At 43.7% G+C, this 18,567-nt stretch overlaps 1 protein-coding gene across 4 annotated transcripts in view; it reads right to left on the bottom strand.

Annotated features, from left to right (window-relative positions):
- The window catches only part of LOC135551865 (protein PALS2-like), a 73,931-nt gene that overhangs the window by 7,788 nt on the left and 47,576 nt on the right, over nt 1-18,567 (bottom strand). For 3 of the 4 annotated variants that reach the window (XM_064983134.1, XM_064983135.1, XM_064983136.1), the window contains 3 exons: nt 13,955-14,073; nt 10,826-10,978; nt 140-292 (listed from right to left, as the gene is read on the bottom strand). In XM_064983134.1, the coding sequence (XP_064839206.1) occupies nt 140-292; nt 10,826-10,978; nt 13,955-14,073 (425 nt within the window). The remainder of the gene's footprint in view (nt 1-139; nt 293-10,825; nt 10,979-13,954; nt 14,074-18,567) is intronic. The other variant, XM_064983137.1, reaches the window with a different exon arrangement.

Below are 18,567 nucleotides of genomic sequence, written 5' to 3'. Positions count from 1 at the left end.
ACACACACACACACACACACACACACACACACACACACACACACACACACACACACACACACACACACACACTTCTTCATCTCTCTCCCTCTCGATCTCTCCCACACTCACTCTCACACTCACTCTCACACTCACTCACCAGTGGTTCTCCAGCCTTCTTGCGGATGCCGATCATGCGTACAGCATCAGCCTGCATCAGAGAACTGTTCCCCAGCTCCTCATTAAACAGCTCCGCTGGGGGCACGGCCTCATAGCACTTAGAGGCTACCATGTCGTGGGCCTCAAGGAGCGACTGAGAGGGAGAGAGAAATGGGGAGAGGGGGATAGAAAGGGATGGAGAGATAGAGGGATGGAGAGAGGAGGATGGAGAGATGGGGAGAGGGGGTAAGGAGAGATGGAGAGAGGGGGATGGAGAAATTGATAGAGAGAGGGGGATGAGAGATGGAGAGAGGGGGATGGAAATATGGAGAGAGCGGTAGAGATAGAGAGAAGTGTAGAGATATAGAGAGGGGGAGAGATAGAGAGGGGGATGGAGAGATGGAGAGAGTGAGGGGGATGGAGAGAGAGAGGGGATAGCGAGATGGAGATAGAGGGAGAGAAAGATTGAGTGAAAGGAATTAGCAGAAGGGAAGGATGAGAAATATAAGGATGAGAAGGAAGAGAAGAGAAACATTTGTCACATGCACCGAATACAACAGGTGTAGACTTACAGTGAAATGCTTACTTAGAAAAATGTGTTAAGTAAAAAATTGATAAGTGAAATAAAAATAAAAGTAACAAATAATTAATGAGCAGCAGTAAAATAACAATAGCGAGGATATATACAGGGGGTACCGGTACAGAGTCAATGTGCAGGGGCACCGGTTAGTCGAGGTAATTGAGGTAATATGTACATGTAGGATGAGTGGAATCCACAGTAGGGGAAACAGGTTGTTATTGTTTTGTTGATGAAGCAGAGCTGAGGAGCATCAAGGTTAAAAATTGCAGTACATTTGCTGCTGTTCTATCACACATGCAATGATGTCAGAGGAAAAAGAATCTGGTGCCCTTGTTTCCAGTCTTTGTTGTTGTAATATCACAAACGGATGTGGCAATTTGACTATTAACAGAAATGCAAACTGGTGAGGGCCCAAATATGTGCTTGTGTTGTCACAATACCAACATTTGACTAAGGATGCGATACCAGGCAAAGAATAACGGTATTGAGTTGTAGGCCTCTCTTTTCTGTTCTTCCCGTGCCATCCAAATTTGTGAATAGCCTATTGGTCAAGTTACCAGGTTGTTAGCTAGCTAGGTAACATGACTAAACAAGGTTGTTTGCTATCTAACCGCCGATTAGCGGCCTGCGAGTGGTTTATGAAATGATATAAATGCGTATGAATTGTGGTAGAAAAAGGAAAGGTAGCTCTGGTAATACGGTGCATAACTTTTGAATGTTTTGTGGGCAAAAGATACGCAGTTTTCAGTGATGCAAAGGTGCAAGCATGACTGTCACTGTGCTCTGTTATGGTTTTCAACTGACTAGGTATCCCATTTTCCCGTCACTCAGAGGCTGCGTGACAGCGAAGTCAAACTGCCCTGTGCTCTTGGTTCTAACAGGCTGCTAGCTGCTCCAATAATTAGAAGCAAACGCAACAACAGAAGACTCATAAGTGTCTTCACACCCAGCTCCTCATCACGGCTGAAATAACTGGCGGAGACAAGCAGGTGACGGCTGGTAGGGTACGCGGCTGGCTGAGCACAGCTGTCACGTGATATTGGATGAAGCACTCATTCTGATATGACATATCTGACATCACGCTCTGAACTCTGTTTGATATCAGATCAAATGTTATTTATCACATGCTTCGTAAACAGTAGGGGTAGACTAACAGTGAAATTCTTACTTATGGGCCCTTCCTAACTAAAATAACAGAAATAATAGAAAAATAATAATAAATACACAATGAGTAAAGATAACATGGCTATATACAGGGAATACCAGTACCGAGTCCATGTGCAGGGGTACGAGGTCATTGAGGTAGATATGTACATACAGTATAACTAGGAATAAGTGACTGATAATAAACAGTAGCAGAAGCGTATGTGTCAAAAAAGTTAGTGCAAAAAGAGTCAATTCGGAGAGTTAAATAGTTAACTAAATAGCTACCAGGCTTAACTATTTAGCAGTCTCATGGCTTGGGGTAGAATCTGTTCAGGGTCCTTTGGTACCCTGGAGTCGTTGACAAGTTTCAGGACCTTTCTCTGACACAGCCTGGTATAGAGGTTAGCGCATGCTCGGAGTATGCATCATGGAAATATGTCAGGCCTTGTGAATGTTAACCATGTTTAAAGGTCTTACGCACACTGGCTATGGAGAGTATGATCACACAGTCGTCCGGAACAGCTGGTGCTCTCATGCTTGGTTCAGTCTTGCTTGAATCAAAGCGAGCAGAGAAGGCATTTAGCTCCTCTGGTAGGCTCACATCATTGGGCAGCTCGCGGCTGGGTTTTTCTGTCGTACTCCGTGATAGTTTGCAAGCCCTGTCACATCCGACGAGTGTCAGAGCCAGGTAGTAGGCTTCGATCTTTGTACTGTATTAACGCTTTTCCTGTTTGATGGTTTGTCGGAGGGCGTAACGGTCTTATTAGGGTCCGGGTTAGTGTCCCACTCTTTGAAAGCGGCAGCTATAGTCTTTAGCTCAGTGTGGATGTTGCCTGTAATCCATGGCTTATGGTTGGTATATGTACTGTGCATTAAAAAAAAACACAAAAAATAAACGCATTTACACAAGTATTCAGACTCTTTGCTATGAGACACGAATTTGAGCTCAGGCGCATCCTGCTTCCATTGATCATCCTTGAGATGTTTCTACAACTTGATTGGAGTCCACCTGTGGTAAATCTCTTTCGTATCGTTTGAGATTCCTAAAGATTGGAAAGCTGCCATGGTCATCCCCCTCTTCAAAGAGGGTGACACTCGAGACCCAAACTGTTACATACCTATATCCATCCTGCCCTGTCTTTCTAAAGTCTTTGAAAGCCAAGATAACAAACAGACCACTGACCATTTCGAATCCCACCGTACCTTCTCCGCTGTTTAAGCCGGTTTCCGAACTGGTCATGGGTGCACCTCAGCCACGCTCAAGGTACTAAACGATATCATAACCGCCATCGATAAAAGACAGTACTGTGCAGCCGTCTTCATCGACCTGGCCAAGGCTTTCGACTCTGTCAATCACCGTATTCTTATCGGCAGACTCAACAACCTTGGTTTCTCAAATGACTGCCTCGCCTGGTTCACCAACTACTTTCCCGATAGAGTTCAGTGGGTCAAATCGGAGGGCCTGTTGTCTGGACCTCTGGCAGTCTTTATGGGGGTGCCACAGGGTTAAATTCTCAGGCCTACTCTTTTCTCTGTATATATTAACGATGTCGCTCTTGCTGTGGGTGATTTCTTGATCCACCTCTACGCAGACGATACCATTCTGTATACATCCGGCCCTTCTTTGGACACTGTGTTAACAAACCTAAAAACGCGCTTCAATGCCATACAACTCTACTTCCGTGGCCTCCAACTGCCCTTAAATGCTAGTAAAACTAAATGCATGCTCTTTAAACTATCGCTGCCCGCACCTGCCTGCCCAACTAGCATCACTACTCTGGACTAGAGTTCGACCGATTAATCGGAATGGCCGATTAATTAGGGCCGATTTCAGGTTTTCATAACAATCGGGAATCGGTATTTTTGGGTGCCGATTTCCGATTATTAAAAAAAAATAAAAATAATTTTGTTTAATACTTTTTATTTAACTAGGCAAGTCAGTTAAGAACACATTCTTATTTTCAATGACTGCCTAGGAACTGTGGGTTAACTGCCTTGTTCAGGGGCAGAAGGACAGATTTTCACCTTGTCAGCTCAGGGGTTGCAATCTTGCAACCGCACAGTTAACTAGTCCAACGCTCTAACCATTGCACTCCACGAGTAGCCTACCTGTTACGCAAATTCAGTAGAAGCCAAGGTAAATTTCTAGCTAGCATTAAACTTATCTTATAAAAAACAATCAATCATAATCACTAGTTATAACTACTGATCCAGTTTAGCAGGCAATATTAACCAGGTGAAATTGTGTCATTTCTCTTGTGTTCATTGCACGCAGAGTCAGGGTATATGCAACAGTTTGGGCAGCCTGGCTCATTGCGAACTAATTTGCCAGAATTGTACGTAATTATGACATACATTGAAGGTTGTGCAATGTAACAAGAATATTTAGACCTTTGGATGCCACCCGTTAGATAAAATACAGAACGGTTCCGTATTTCACTGAAATAAAACGTTTTGTTTTCGAAATGATAGTTTCCGGATTCGATCATATTAATGACATTTACATTTACATTTAAGTCATTTAGCAGACGCTCTTATCCAGAGCGACTTACAAATTATGACCAAAGGCTCGTATTTCTGTGTGTTATTATGTTATAATTAAGTCTGATTTGGTAGAGCAGTCTGACTGAGCAGCAGCAGGCCCGTAATCATTCATTCAAACAGCACTTTCGTGCGTTTTGCCAGCAGCTTTTCGCAAGCACAGCGCTGTTTATGACTTCTAGCCTATCAGCCTAATGGCTGGTGTAACCCATGTAAAATGGCTAGCTAGTTAGCTGGGTGTGCGCTAATACTGTTTCAAACGTCACTCGCTTTTAGATTTGGAGTAGTTATTCCCCTTGCGCTGCAAGGGCCGCGGCTTTTGTGGAGTGATGGGTAACGATGCTTCGAGTGTGGCTATTGTCGATGTGTTCCTGGCTCGATGTGTTCCTGGAGGGGGACGGAAGCTATACTGTTACACTGGCAATACTATAGTGCCTATAAGAACATCCAATAGTCAAAGGTATATGAAATACAAATGGTATAGAGAGAAATAGTCCTATAAACACTATATGAACTACAACCTAAAACCTCTTACCTTGGAATATTTAAGTCTCATGTTAAAAGGAACCACCAACTTTCATATGTTCTCATGTTCTGAGCAAGGAACTTAAACGTTAGCTTTTTTACATGGCACATATTACTTTCTTCTCCAACACTTTGTTTTTGCATTATTTAAACCAAATTGAACATATTTAATTATTTATTTGAGGCTAAAATGAGTTTATTGATGTTTTATATTAAGTTAAAATAAGTGTTCATTCAGTATTGTTGTAATTGTCATTATTACAAATTTTAAAAATTAAAAAAAAAAAAATCATCCGATTGATCGGTATCGGATATTTTGGTCCTCCAATTGTAACGGTTTTCTTGAGGTGAAGGAGAGGCGGACCAAAACACAGCGTGGTGGTTATTCATGGTTCTTTAATATAGACACTATACATGAATAAACTAACAAAACAAGAAATGTGAAAAACCAAAACAGCCCTATCTGGTGCAAACACAGAGACAGGAACAATCACCCACAAAACCCAACACCAAACAGGCTACCTAAATATGGTTCCCAATCAGAGACAATGACGAACACCTGACTCTGATTGAGAACCATATCAGGCCAGACATAGAAATAGACAAACAAGACATCCAACATAGAATGCCCACTCAGATCACACCCTGACCAAACAAAACATAGAAACATACAAAGCAAACTATGGTCACGGTGTGACACCAATAATCGGTGTCGGCGGTGAAAAATCATAATCTGTTCACCTCTACTCTGGACGGTTCTGGCTTAGAATATGTGGACAACTACAAATACCTAGGTGTCTGGTTAGACTGTAAACTATCCTTCCAGACTCACATTAAGCATCTCCAATCTAAAGTTAAATCTAGAATCAGCTTACTATTTCGCCATGTCATTTATAAAATAGCCTCCAACACTCTACTCAGCAAACTGGACGCAGTCTATCACAGTGCCATCCGCTTTTGTCACCAAAGCACCGTATACTACCCACCACTGCGACCTGTATGCTTTCGTTGACTGGTCCTCGCTACATATTAGTCACCAAACCCACTGGCTCCAGGTCATCTATAAGTCTTTGCTAGGTAAAGCTCCGCCTTATTTCTGCTCACTGGTCACCATTGCAACACCCACCCGTAGCACGCTCTCCAGCAGGTATATCTCACTGGTCATCCCCAAAGCCAACACCTACTTTGGCCGCCGTTCCTTCCATTTCTCTGCTGCCAATGACTGGAACGAATTGCAAAAATCACTGAAGTTGGAGACATATCTCCCTCACTAACTTTAAGCATCAGCTATATGAGCAGCTTACCGATCGCTGCAGCTGTACACAGCCCATCTGTAAATAGCCCATCTGTCACGATTGTCGTATTGAGGAGACCAAAGCACAGCGTGGTGTCAATACATACTTTTAATTATAGACGAAAAAACACAAAGTACACTAAACAAACTAACCAGACGACCGTGACCGCTATAGAAACTGAGTGCTGACATGCAACATCACACAGACAATAACCCACCAACCACAATACAAAACAGGCTACCTAAATATGGTTCCCAGTCAGAGACAACGACAAACACCTGTCACTGATTGAGAACCATATCAGGCCAAAACACATAGAAACAGACTAACGAGACATGCAACATAGAATGCCCACTCATATCACACCCTGACCACACAAAACATAGAAACAAACAACGCAAATAATGATCAGAGTGTGACACCATCCAACTACCTACCTCATCCCATTTTGTTTTTATTTACTTTTTTGCACACCAGTATTTCTACTTGCACATCATAATCTGCACATCTATCACTTCAGTGTTAATTTGCTAAATTGTAATTACTTCGCTACTATGGGCCATTTATTGCCTTACCTCCTTACTCCATTTGCACACACTGTATATAGATGTTTGTATTGTGTTGTTGACTGTACTTTTGTTTATCCCACGTGTAACTCTGTGTTGTTGTTTTTTGTCGCACTGCTTTGCTTTATCTTGGCTAGGTTGCAGTTGTAAATGAGAACTTGTTCTCAATTGGCCTACCTGGTTAAATAAAGGTGAAAAATATATATATATATAATAATAATAATAATAATAATTCAATTGATTAGACATGATTTGGAAAGGCACCCACCTGTCTATATAAGGTCCTACGGTTGACAGTGCATGTCAGAGCTAAAAACCAAGCCATGCCGTCAAAGGAATGGTCCGTAGAGCTCTGAGACAGGATTGTGTCGAGGGGGAAGAGTACCAAAACATTTCTGCAGCATTGAAGGTCCACAAGAACACAGTGGCCTCCATAATTCTTAAATGGAAAAAGTTTGGAACCACCAAGACTCTTCCTAGAGCTGGCCGCCTGGCTAAACTGAGCAATCGGGGGAGAAGGACCTTGGTCAGGGAGGTGACCAAGAACCCGAAGGTCACTCTGACAGAGCTCCATATTTGCTCTGTGGGGACAACCTTCCAGAAGGACAACCATCTTTGCAGCACTCCACCAATCAGGCCTTTATTGTAGAGTGGCCAAATGGAAGCCACTCCTCAATAAAAGGCACATGACAGCCCACTTGGAGTTTGTCAAAAGGCACCTAAAGGACTCTCAGACCATGAGAAACAAGATTCTCTGATGAAACCAAGATTGAACCCTTTGGCCTGAATGCCAATCGTCATATCTGGAGGAAACCTGGCATCATCCCTACGGTGAAGCATGGTGGTGGCAGCATCATGCTGTGGTTATGTTATTCAGTGGCAGGGACTGGGAGACTAGTCAGGATTTAGGGGAAGATGAACAGAGCAAAGTACAAAGAACCTTGATGAAAACCATGAAAAGCGAAGGGTTTGCATCCCTGTTTAAGGATTCCAGATTTAAGCTTACTGTCAAGTAATCACTTTCCCCATCTCCCTGTCACAGTCTCTCTCTCGCGCTCCAGCTTCTCTCTCAGTAGGTCATCAAAGTCTTATCTTTGAACTGATAGTATGCATGCGTTGAAGCAAAGATATTCCCTACTCAAAGATATAAATCCTATTGGTCCATACTCTGAAAAGCCCTGTTAGTCCTCTGATAGGTCCATGGATGTAGGAGGTCAGTATTCTAGGGGAGGTTTTGATCCTTTCATAACAGGAGTTGAGATGAATACATGTATAGAATCATTTCTGTACTAAAATAGAACCATCAACATTGAAAAACATCATACAACGTTCAGCACATCTTTTGCCAAAGGGTTAGGACTGTCCCAGACCAAAAAAAATCTTACTTGGCTAAAAGTTGTCTGTACTTTCGACCAATCAATTGGGCAACATTTGTTTATGTGTATTTTTCCATATATAGACATACCTTATGTGCTTAAATCAAATCAGCTATATGCATTGAGCTTGTCTGATGATTGAAGATTACTATTTGATGAAATAACATACAAATGACTCAAGAGGGAGCCAGAGATCTAGATAACCAGAAGAAAAAAACCTTAACCTGACCATCCTCTTCTCCTGCTGGCTTTCGCAGATTCTGCAGTTACTCTCCTGAAGTTGCCGGTAATAGGAGAGGAGTTGGCAACCTTTCTCATGTGGAATGCCAATTTATCTGACCGTGATTTTCATATGCACATTTTCATAGAAATGTTTCATTTAATTTATCAAAACATCTTCGTATTTCAAAATCATTGTCATGTGGTTAATGAAAATGATCTCCAAATCTAAAATAAAATCATACCAACATAAAAAGTAACTTCTATTTGAATTGCCAACTATGTAAAAATAGCCTACATAAAGCCAACAAACAGTGCAGCCTGCAGGTAGAAAATATCCTGATGGGCCTCCTGAGTGGCGCAGTGGTCTAAGACACTGCATCACAGTGCTAGCTGTGCCACTAGAGATCCTGGTTTCCAGTGGTCTAAGGCACTGCATCACAGTGCTAGCTGTGCCACTAGAGATCCTGGTTTCCAGTGGTCTAAGGCACTGCATCACAGTGCTAGCTGTGCCACTAGAGATCCTGGTTTCCAGTGGTCTAAGGCACTGCATCACAGTGCTAGCTGTGCCACTAGAGATCCTGGTTTCCAGTGGTCTAAGGCACTGCATCACAGTGCTAGCTGTGCCACTAGAGATCCTGGTTTCCAGTGGTCTAAGGCACTGCATCACAGTGCTAGCTGTGCCACTAGAGATCCTGGTTTCCAGTGGTCTAAGGCACTGCATCACAGTGCTCGCTGTGCCACTAGAGATCCTGGTTTCCAGTGGTCTAAGGCACTGCATCACAGTGCTAGCTGTGCCACTAGAGATCCTGGTTTCCAGTGGTCTAAGGCACTGCATCACAGTGCTCGCTGTGCCACTAGAGATCCTGGTTTCCAGTGGTCTAAGGCACTGCATCACAGTGCTCGCTGTGCCACTAGAGATCCTGGTTTCCAGTGGTCTAAGACACTGCATCACAGTGCTAGCTGTGCCACTAGAGATCCTGGTTTCCAGTGGTCTAAGGCACTGCATCACAGTGCTCGCTGTGCCACTAGAGATCCTGGTTTCCAGTGGTCTAAGGCACTGCATCACAGTGCTAGCTGTGCCACTAGAGATCCTGGTTTCCAGTGGTCTAAGACACTGCATCACAGTGCTAGCTGTGCCACTAGAGATCCTGGTTTCCAGTGGTCTAAGACACTGCATCACAGTGCTAGCTGTGCCACTAGAGATCCTGGTTTGAGTCCAGGCTCTGTCACAGCCGGCCGAGAACAGGAGACCCATGGGGCGGTGCATAATTGGACTTGTGTCAAGAAGCAGTGTGGCTTGGTTGGATTGCGTTTCGGAGGACGCACGGCTCTCGACCTTTACCTCTCCCGAGTCCGTGCAGGAGTTGCAGCGATGAGACAAGAATGTAGCTACCAATTGGATACAACGGAATTGGGGAGAAAAAGGGGTAAAAAAACAAGACTAAAGAATAATTAAAGAATATCCTGATCAAAATAAATATCCTATAAATCACATTGGCTATGCATGGCCTGTCTGCAATGAACTTGAAACATGTCAACTACCAAATTGGGTCAGGCTTGAGCTAGCAAACATGCAGCATTGTATAAAATATTGTGGGTCCTCAGAGGTTCCTGCAGCAGTGAGCTCGGGACAGACACAGCTGTAGGCTATTTGATCAAGGGATACGAGGTCCTCGGGTAGGCCTGTTTTACGATGTTTCCACTGAATCAGAGAATGACATTTTTCCCTTTCATGCTGAGTGGTTATCGAAAGGGAGAGAGCTGGAAAGATTTAAAAATACATTGAGGAACTATTGTTATTCTCAATGGATGTAAAAACAGAGGTTGTTTGCTTGCTGTTTGAGGTGAAGAAAGCATTCCCTTGAGAAGCTCCACAGCTCATTAGTGGTGGTGCATTAAGCCAATCAGAAATACTATCAGATCCCCAAACGGGCACACTTCGTCTCTCCCGAGCCCGTACAGGAGTTGTAGCGATGAGACAAGATAGTGACTACTAACAATTGGATACTACGAAATTGGGGAGAAAAGGGGGTAAAAAATAAAATTTAAAATAATTTAAAAAAAAGAACTGTTGGTTTTTTCACGCTCAACATTTTCCTGTGTGTATCAAGAATGGTCCACCAACCAATCGGACATTGGACATCCAGCCAACTTGACACAACTGTCGGAAGCATTGGAGTCAACAAAGGCCAGCATCCCTGTGGAATGTTTTCAACACCTTGTAGAGTCCATGCACCCGACGAATAGAGGGGGGTGCAACTCAATATTAGGAAGGTGTTCTTAATGTTTTGTACACTCAGCGTATATCCATATTGCTCATAGCCCATGCTTTCAGATTAACAAGAAGAACCAAGGTATAAAGGCTATGGGGTCAGTTCAGAATGTAGGCCATTAGCATCAACTATAACCTTTAACCTTAGTGACTGGGTTACGGACCTGGAAGTGGGGCTCCTGGAGGATTCGGGAAAGTTCCGCTGCGCTGTCATCACGGACGCTGAGGGCGGTGATGTCACCCAAGATGTCTGTGACCAGCTCTATATTGTTGTCCTGCACCGCCTCCAGCCTCAAGTCCTCCAATCGCTCATGGGCCTGCAGGGGTCAGAGGTGAAAGGTTATGGGGTCACATACTGTGCAGACATGGGAGGAAGTTGTACACTGGTAGATAGCCATTGTGGCACTGGTGTCAGTAAGTTGAGTTATTGAGTGAGGGTTCTGTGGTTGTATTTTGATGAGGAAGTCAAACTCATCTCTCAATCTTTTCGCTCTCTCCCCCTCTCTCTTTCTCTCTCTTTGTCTGTCAGTGGCGTGACAAAGACTCTCCCACTTGCCCAGAATGACCATTATGGCGGCAAGCCAATGCTGACTAATTCAGGGCAGGACATCACCCCAGTGGTCAGAGTATCAGTCTGTGAAGGCACTGGGAGAGCTGCTGGCACATCCTCCTGACATGCTCTTGTCTAGCAGTGACTAACAGACCTCACCAAGGGTTGAATACGAATATGTCAAATCAGTGCACGTATATGGGTTAGAGTGAGCTTGTGTGTGTATGTGTGTGTGTGTGTGTGTGTGTGTGTGTGTGTGTGTGTATAATTGGGACCATCAGGGTACCTGGGGGGTGGGGGGGGCTGTTATGTATGAGTACACTGATAGATTACCACCTTAGCGAGAAGCACGCTGCTGCCTGCCAGCCTGTGGTCAGTTTGTGAGTCATTCTCAGTGTGGGAGTCAGTCTCAGTGTGTGAGTCATTCTCAGTGTGGGAGTCAGTCTCAGTGTGTGAGTCAGTCTCAGTGTGGGAGTCAGTCTCAGTGTGTGAGTCAGTCTCAGTGTGTGAGTCAGTCTCAGTGTGTGAGTCAGTCTCAGTGTGTGAGTCAGTCTCAGTGTGGGAGTCAGTCTCAGTGTGTGAGTCAGTCTCAGTGTGTGAGTCAGTCTCAGTTTGTGAGTCATTCTCAGTGTGGGAGTCAGTCTCAGTGTGTGAGTCAGTCTCAGTGTGTGAGTCAGTCTCAGTGTGTGAGTCATTCTCAGTGTGGGAGTCAGTCTCAGTGTGTGAGTCAGTCTCAGTGTGGGAGTCATTCTCAGTGTGGGAGTCATTCTCAGTGTGGGAGTCAGTCTCAGTGTGTGAGTCAGTCTCAGTGTGGGAGTCAGTCTCAGTGTGTGAGTCATTCTCAGTGTGGGAGTCAGTCTCAGTGTGTGAGTCAGTCTCAGTTTGTGAGTCATTCTCAGTGTGGGAGTCAGTCTCAGTGTGTGAGTCATTCTCAGTGTGGGAGTCAGTCTCAGTGTGTGAGTCAGTCTCAGTGTGGGAGTCAGTCTCAGTGTGGGAGTCAGTCTCAGTGTGGGAGTCAGTCTCAGTGTGGGAGTCATTCTCAGTGTGGGAGTCAGTCTCAGTGTGGGAGTCAGTCTCAGTGTGTGAGTCAGTCTCAGTGTGGGAGTCATTCTCAGTGTGGAAGTCAGTCTCAGTGTGTGAGTCATTCTCAGTGTGGGAGTCAGTCTCTGTGTGTGAGTCATTCTCAGTGTGGGAGTGATTCTCAGTGTGTGAGTCATTCTCAGTGTGGTAGTTATTCTCAGTGTGTGAGTCATTCTCTGTGTGGGAGTCTCAGTGTGTGAGTCATTCCCAGTATGAGTCAGTCTCAATGTGTGAGTCAGTCTCAGTGTAGGAGTTAGTCTCAGTGTGGGAGTCAGTCTCAGTGTGGGAGTCAGTCTCAGTGTGTGAGTCAGTCTCAGTGTGTGAGTCAGTCTCAGTGTGGGAGTCATTCTCAGTGTGGAAGTCAGTCTCAGTGTGTGAGTCATTCTCAGTGTGGGAGTCAGTCTCTGTGTGTGAGTCATTCTCAGTGTGGGAGTGATTCTCAGTGTGTGAGTCATTCTCAGTGTGGTAGTTATTCTCAGTGTGTGAGTCATTCTCTGTGTGGGAGTCTCAGTGTGTGAGTCATTCCCAGTGTGAGTCAGTCTCAATGTGTGAGTCAGTCTCAGTGTAGGAGTTAGTCTTAGTGTGTGAGTCATTCTCAGTGTGAGTCAGTCTCAGTGTGTGAGTCATTCTCTGTGTGGGAGTCTCAGTGTGTGAGTTATTCTCAGTGTGGGAGTCAGTCTCAGTGTGGGAGTCATTCTCAGTGTGTGAGTCATTCTCAGTGTGAGTCAGTCTCAGTGTGGGAGTTATTCTCAGTGTGGGAGTCATTCTCTGTGTGGGAGTCTCAGTGTGTGAGTCATTGTCAGTGTTGGAGTCAGTCTCAGTGTGTGAGTTATTCTCAGTGTGTGAGTCATTCTCAGTTTGTGAGTCAGTGTCAGTGTGTGAGTCATTCTCAGTGTGGGAGTCAATGTCAGTGTGGGAGTCATTGTCAGTGTGGGAGTTATTCTCAGTGTGTGAGTCAGTCTCAGTGTGAGTCATTCTCAGTGTGAGTCATTCTCAGTGTGAGAGTCAGTCTCAGTGTGTGAGTCAGTCTCAGTGTGGGAGTCATTCTCAGTGAGTGAGTCAGTCTCAGTGAGTGAGTCAGTCTCAGTGAGTGAGTCAGTCTCAGTGAGTGAGTCAGTCTCAGTGTGGGAGTCATTCTCAGTGTGTGAGTCAGTCTCAGTGTGTGAGTCAGTCTCAGTGTGAGTCAGTCTCAGTGTGAGTCATTCTCAGTGTGAGAGTCAGTCTCAGTGTGTGAGTCAGTCTCAGTGTGTGAGTCATTCTCAGTGTGAGTCAGTCTCAGTGTGTGAGTCATTCTCAGTGTGGGAGTCATTCTCAGTGAGTGAGTCAGTCTCAGTGTGTGAGTCAGTCTCAGTGTGTGAGTCATTTTCAGTGTGTGAGTCATTCTCAGTGTGAGTCATTCTCAGTGTGGGAGTCATTCTCAGTGAGTGAGTCAGTCTCAGTGTGTGAGTCATTCTCAGTGTGGGAGTCATTCTCAGTGAGTGAGTCAGTGTCAGTGTGTGAGTCAGTCTTAGTGGAGTCATTCTCGGTGTGGGAGTCAGTCTCAGTGTGTAAGTCATTCTCAGTGTGTGAGTCATTCTCAGTGTGTGAGTCAGTGTCAGTGTGTGAGTCAGTCTCTGTGTGGGAGTCAATCTCTGTGTGCTCTTCCCCTATGTGTATCTGCTACCTTGGAGAGTGACCGTACAATGGGACTCTCCATGATTCCTCTGAGGAAGATGAGGTCGATGTCTTTGGCCCCCGTGGAGGTGGGCAGCTCCCCCAGGTTATCCAACACCTGCTGCATCGCTGTGGGGGGAGGGGAGAGAGAGCGGGGAGAGGGAGAGAGTGGTGGAGAGAGGAAGGGAAAGAGAGAGGGGAGGGAGAGGTGTTATTTACTGTAGATATGGAAAACAGAGATAAAGGGAGTGAGGAAATCACACTGTAGATCAGCGATGAACGACTGCCGGCCCCGCCTCCCTTTTGTAGACCAGCTGATACATTTCCTCATAATTTACAAATGTTTAGGAACTCAGTCGGGGTCTCAACTTACTGTTGAGTTAGAATCAGCAGTTTTCCTCTTGTTATTATGTCAGTCACTGACAATCACTCAATTAGCCCATGTCAGCCATTTATGTTTAGATTGGTAAGTTAGTCTAGTGTCTAGCTGCCTAAATTTAGTAATCAGGATCGAATTACCGACCGGAGAGCCCCCCACTGTCACTCTCACCCAGATATCAAATATCATATTAAAAACTGCAAACATTTATCTCCACCCTATGGTTAAATGTCTAGAATTGCAGGAGATTAGCTGTAAAACTGGTAATTTTTCTCTCTGCCCCATGGCAAAATTTGTAGAATTGCATGAAATTAGCTATAAAAGTGCAAAATCTTCTCTCTGCTCCATGGCAATGTGTAGAATTGCACCAAACTTGCTTTAAACTGTAACTTTTTCTCTCCACCCCATGGCAAAACATATAGAACTGCAGGAAATGAACTCTAAAACCACTGTCAAGAGAGGGGCCGCTAACATGTTTTGCTCGCAAGGTGACAGAATTTCGCTTAGGACTCCCAAAAGGCTAGGGCCGGCGCTGACTGCATGTGTGGGTATGGATGTAGGTAAACAGACCCGCGGGACACTGCGACCCCTCTTGAGGAGTTCAGATTTGTTGCGGTCATGACTATAGTTTATTCACTTTACTCCAGTATAGTTCTATAGACCAGTCCCATTCACTGCAGTTGATACTGTATATCACACCAATCAAAACTGTGCAATTCTGTCAGACAAAAGAGTGCCTAGAAAATAAAACATGGACACAAAAATCAGTTCCTCTTCAGTTTCTCTGTAGTTTGATTTCGAGCTGAACTCGTCCATCTGCCCTTGTAAATGAGACAATCAATATCTAACCGTTTTTATCCCACAAGTTCTTCAATGAAAAAATACTTCAACCCAGAAGTCCACTAGACAGAATGGTTTGATACGTTTACATGTTCTTTCCAATTATCTACATTTCAGTCCCGTCCTGAGATGAAGACTCCTCTGACCCTGTTGTCCTCACAAGGAGAAAGGTGTAGACTAGGCAGGCATCATGGCACTAGGATCTTAAACCGAGGGTCTCACACCCCCTGTAATACACTTACAGCCATGTGGAGGTGTGTGTGTGTGTGTGTGTGTGTGTGTGTGTGTGTGTGTGTTCGTCTGTGAGTGTGTGTGTGTGTGTGTGTGTGTGTGTGTGTGTGTGTGTGTGTGTGTGTGTGTGTGTGTGTGTGTGTGTGTGTGTTCGTCTGTGAGTGTGTGTGTGTGTGTGTGTGTGTGTGTGTGTGTGTGTGTGTGTGTGTGTGTGTGTGTGTGTGTGTGTGTGTGTGTGTGTGTGTGTGTGTGTGTGTGTGTGTGTGTGTGTGTGTGTGTGTGTGTGTGTGTGTGTGTGTGTGTGTGTGCGTGTGTGCATATTCATATGTAAAGCCATGAAGAAAATGACACCCTCACATTTTCTCCTCCACTCTCTCTCTCCGTCTACCGTCTCTCTCTCCTTCCACCGTCTTACAGGCCTTGTGTGAGTCATGGAATGTTAATAAGGGGACAACTGAAAACATCTTTGGAGTAGACTTTTCAGCATGGTTTTATGATAACAGAATGCCCATAAAAACAACTCCAAATCATGTCCACACATGTACAGCACGCAGACCCATACAGAGTATAAACACTAAACAGTGTATAAAAACACACTCGTACTCTCTCTCTCTCTCTCTCTCTCTCTCTCTCTCTCGATATCTCTAACACTATATCTCTATCTCTAACTCCATCTCTAACTCTATATCTCTAACTCCATCTCTATTTCTATATTTATCTCTAACTCCATCTCTATCCCTAACTCCATTTCTATCTCTAACTCTATATCTCTATCTCCATCTCTAACTCCATCTCTAACTCTATATTTATCTCTAACTCTTAACTCTATATCTCTAACTCCATCTATATCTCTAACTCCATCCCTAACTCCATATCTCTAACTCTATATCTCTAACTCCATCTCTATATTTATCTCTAACTCCATCTCTATCCCTAACTCCATTTATATCTCTAATTCTATACCTCTATCTCCACCTCTATCTCTAACTCCATCTCTAACTCTATATTTATCTCTAACTCTATATTTATCTCTAACTCCATCTCTAACTCCATCTCTAATTCTATATCTCTAACTCCATCTCTAACACCATCTCTAACTCTATATTTATCTCTAACTCCATCTCTATCTCTAACTCCATCTCTATCCCTAACTCCATTTCTATCCCTAACTCCATCTCTATTTCTATATTTATCTCTAACTCCATCTCTATCCCTAACTCCATTTATATCTCTAACTCTATATCTCTAACTCCATCTCTAACTCTATATTTATCTCTAACTCAATCTCTAACTCCATCTCTATCTCTAACTCCATCTCTAATTCTATATCTCTAACTCCATCTCTAACACCATCTCTAACTCTATATTTATCTCTAACTCCATCTCTATCTCTAACTCCATCCCTAACTCCATCTCTATCCCTAACTCCATTTATATCTCTAACTCTATATCTCTAACTCCATCTCTAACTCCATATTTATCTCTAACTCAATCTCTAACTCCATCTCTATCTCTAACTCTATATCTCTAACTCATCTTTATATCTCTATATCTATCTCTAACTCCATCTCTTTTCCTAAATCCATCTCTAACTCTACATCTCTATCTCTAACTCCATGTCTATCTCTATATCTCTATATCTATCTCTAACTCCATCTCTTTTCCTAAATCCATCTCTAACTCTACATCTCTAACTCCATCTCTTTTCCTAAATCCATCTCTAACTCTACATCTCTAACTCCATCTCTATCTCTAACTAACTCTATATCTCTAACTCATCTATATTGCAAACTCCATATCTATCTCTAACTCTATATCTCTAACTCCATCTCTATATCAATTCAATTCAATTCAATTTAAGGGGCTTTATTGACATGGGAAACATGTGTTAACATTGGCAAAGCAAGTGAGGAAGATAATATACAAAAGTGAAATAAACAATAAAAATTTACAGTAAACATTACAAACAGAAGTTTCAAAACAATAAAGACATTACAAATGTCATATTACGTATATATACAGTGTTGCAACGATGTACAAATGGTTAAGGGTACACAAGGGAAAATAAATAAGCATAAATTTGGGTTGTATTTACAATGGTGTTTGTTCTTCACTGGTTGCCCTTTTCTTGTGTCTGCCTACGGCGGCCTTTCTCAATAGCAAGGCTATGCTCACTGAGTCTGTACATGGTCAAAGCTTTCCTTAAGTTTGGGTCAGTCACAGTGGTCAGGTATTCTGCCACTGTGTACTCACTGTTTAGGGCCAAATAGCATACTAGTTTGCTCTGTTTTTTTGTTAAATCTTTCCAATGTGTCAAGTAATTATATTTTAGTTTTCTCATGATTTGGTTGGGTCTAATTGTGCTGCTGTCCAGGGGCTCTGTGGGGTGTGTTTGTGTTTGTATATCTCTAACTGTATATCTCCAACTCCATCTATATCGCTAACTCCATCTCTATCTCTAACTCCATCTCTAAATCTCTAACTCATAGTGTAACTCATAGTCTAACTCATAGTCTACCAACAAAACACACAGTTCCAAACCAGACTATCAATTACACCCACCCACACCCACAAAAACAACCATTAAACCATTCCCTTGATTACAGTTAACCCCCCCACACACAGAGACATAATCCCCTTTTCAAGCTCTCCTATAGACACAAACACACACAAATTATACTGTCCATGACTCCAATACAAAGACCACACACGTAAGCACGCGCCGTTGCACAGACAGACGGTCAGACAGACAGACATACAGACAGACAGGCAGACGTACAGCATGCAAATCCTGGTCCACCAAAAGCTATCACATGTAGCTACCCACATTCCCCACATAAAAGTGTGACTACACACCCACTTGCAAGTTCGCCCTAAAGGAACACATAACTGTTGGGATGTGTGTCTCTGTTGTTTTGTGTTATTACCTGTGTGTGTGTGTGTTTTGGGGTGTGAGTGTGTGTGTGTGTGTGTGTGTGTGTGTGTGTGTGTGTGTGTGTGTGTGTGTGTGTGTGTGTGTGTGTGTGTGCGTGTGTGTGTGTGTGTGTGTGTGTGTGTGTGTGTGTTGTGGTGTGTGTGTGTGTGTGTTTGTGTGTGTGTATTTGTGTGTGTTGGGATGTGTCTCCAAGGCAGCGTGACTGAACAAGAAGAACCTACGTTTCTCTGTCATATGT

The sequence above is a fragment of the Oncorhynchus masou genome, chromosome 13, assembly GCF_036934945.1.
Source record: "Oncorhynchus masou masou isolate Uvic2021 chromosome 13, UVic_Omas_1.1, whole genome shotgun sequence".
NCBI lineage: Eukaryota > Metazoa > Chordata > Actinopteri > Salmoniformes > Salmonidae > Oncorhynchus > Oncorhynchus masou.
The sequence above is the reverse complement of the archived record's forward strand: the minus strand, read 5'-3'. Positions and strand labels throughout refer to the sequence as shown.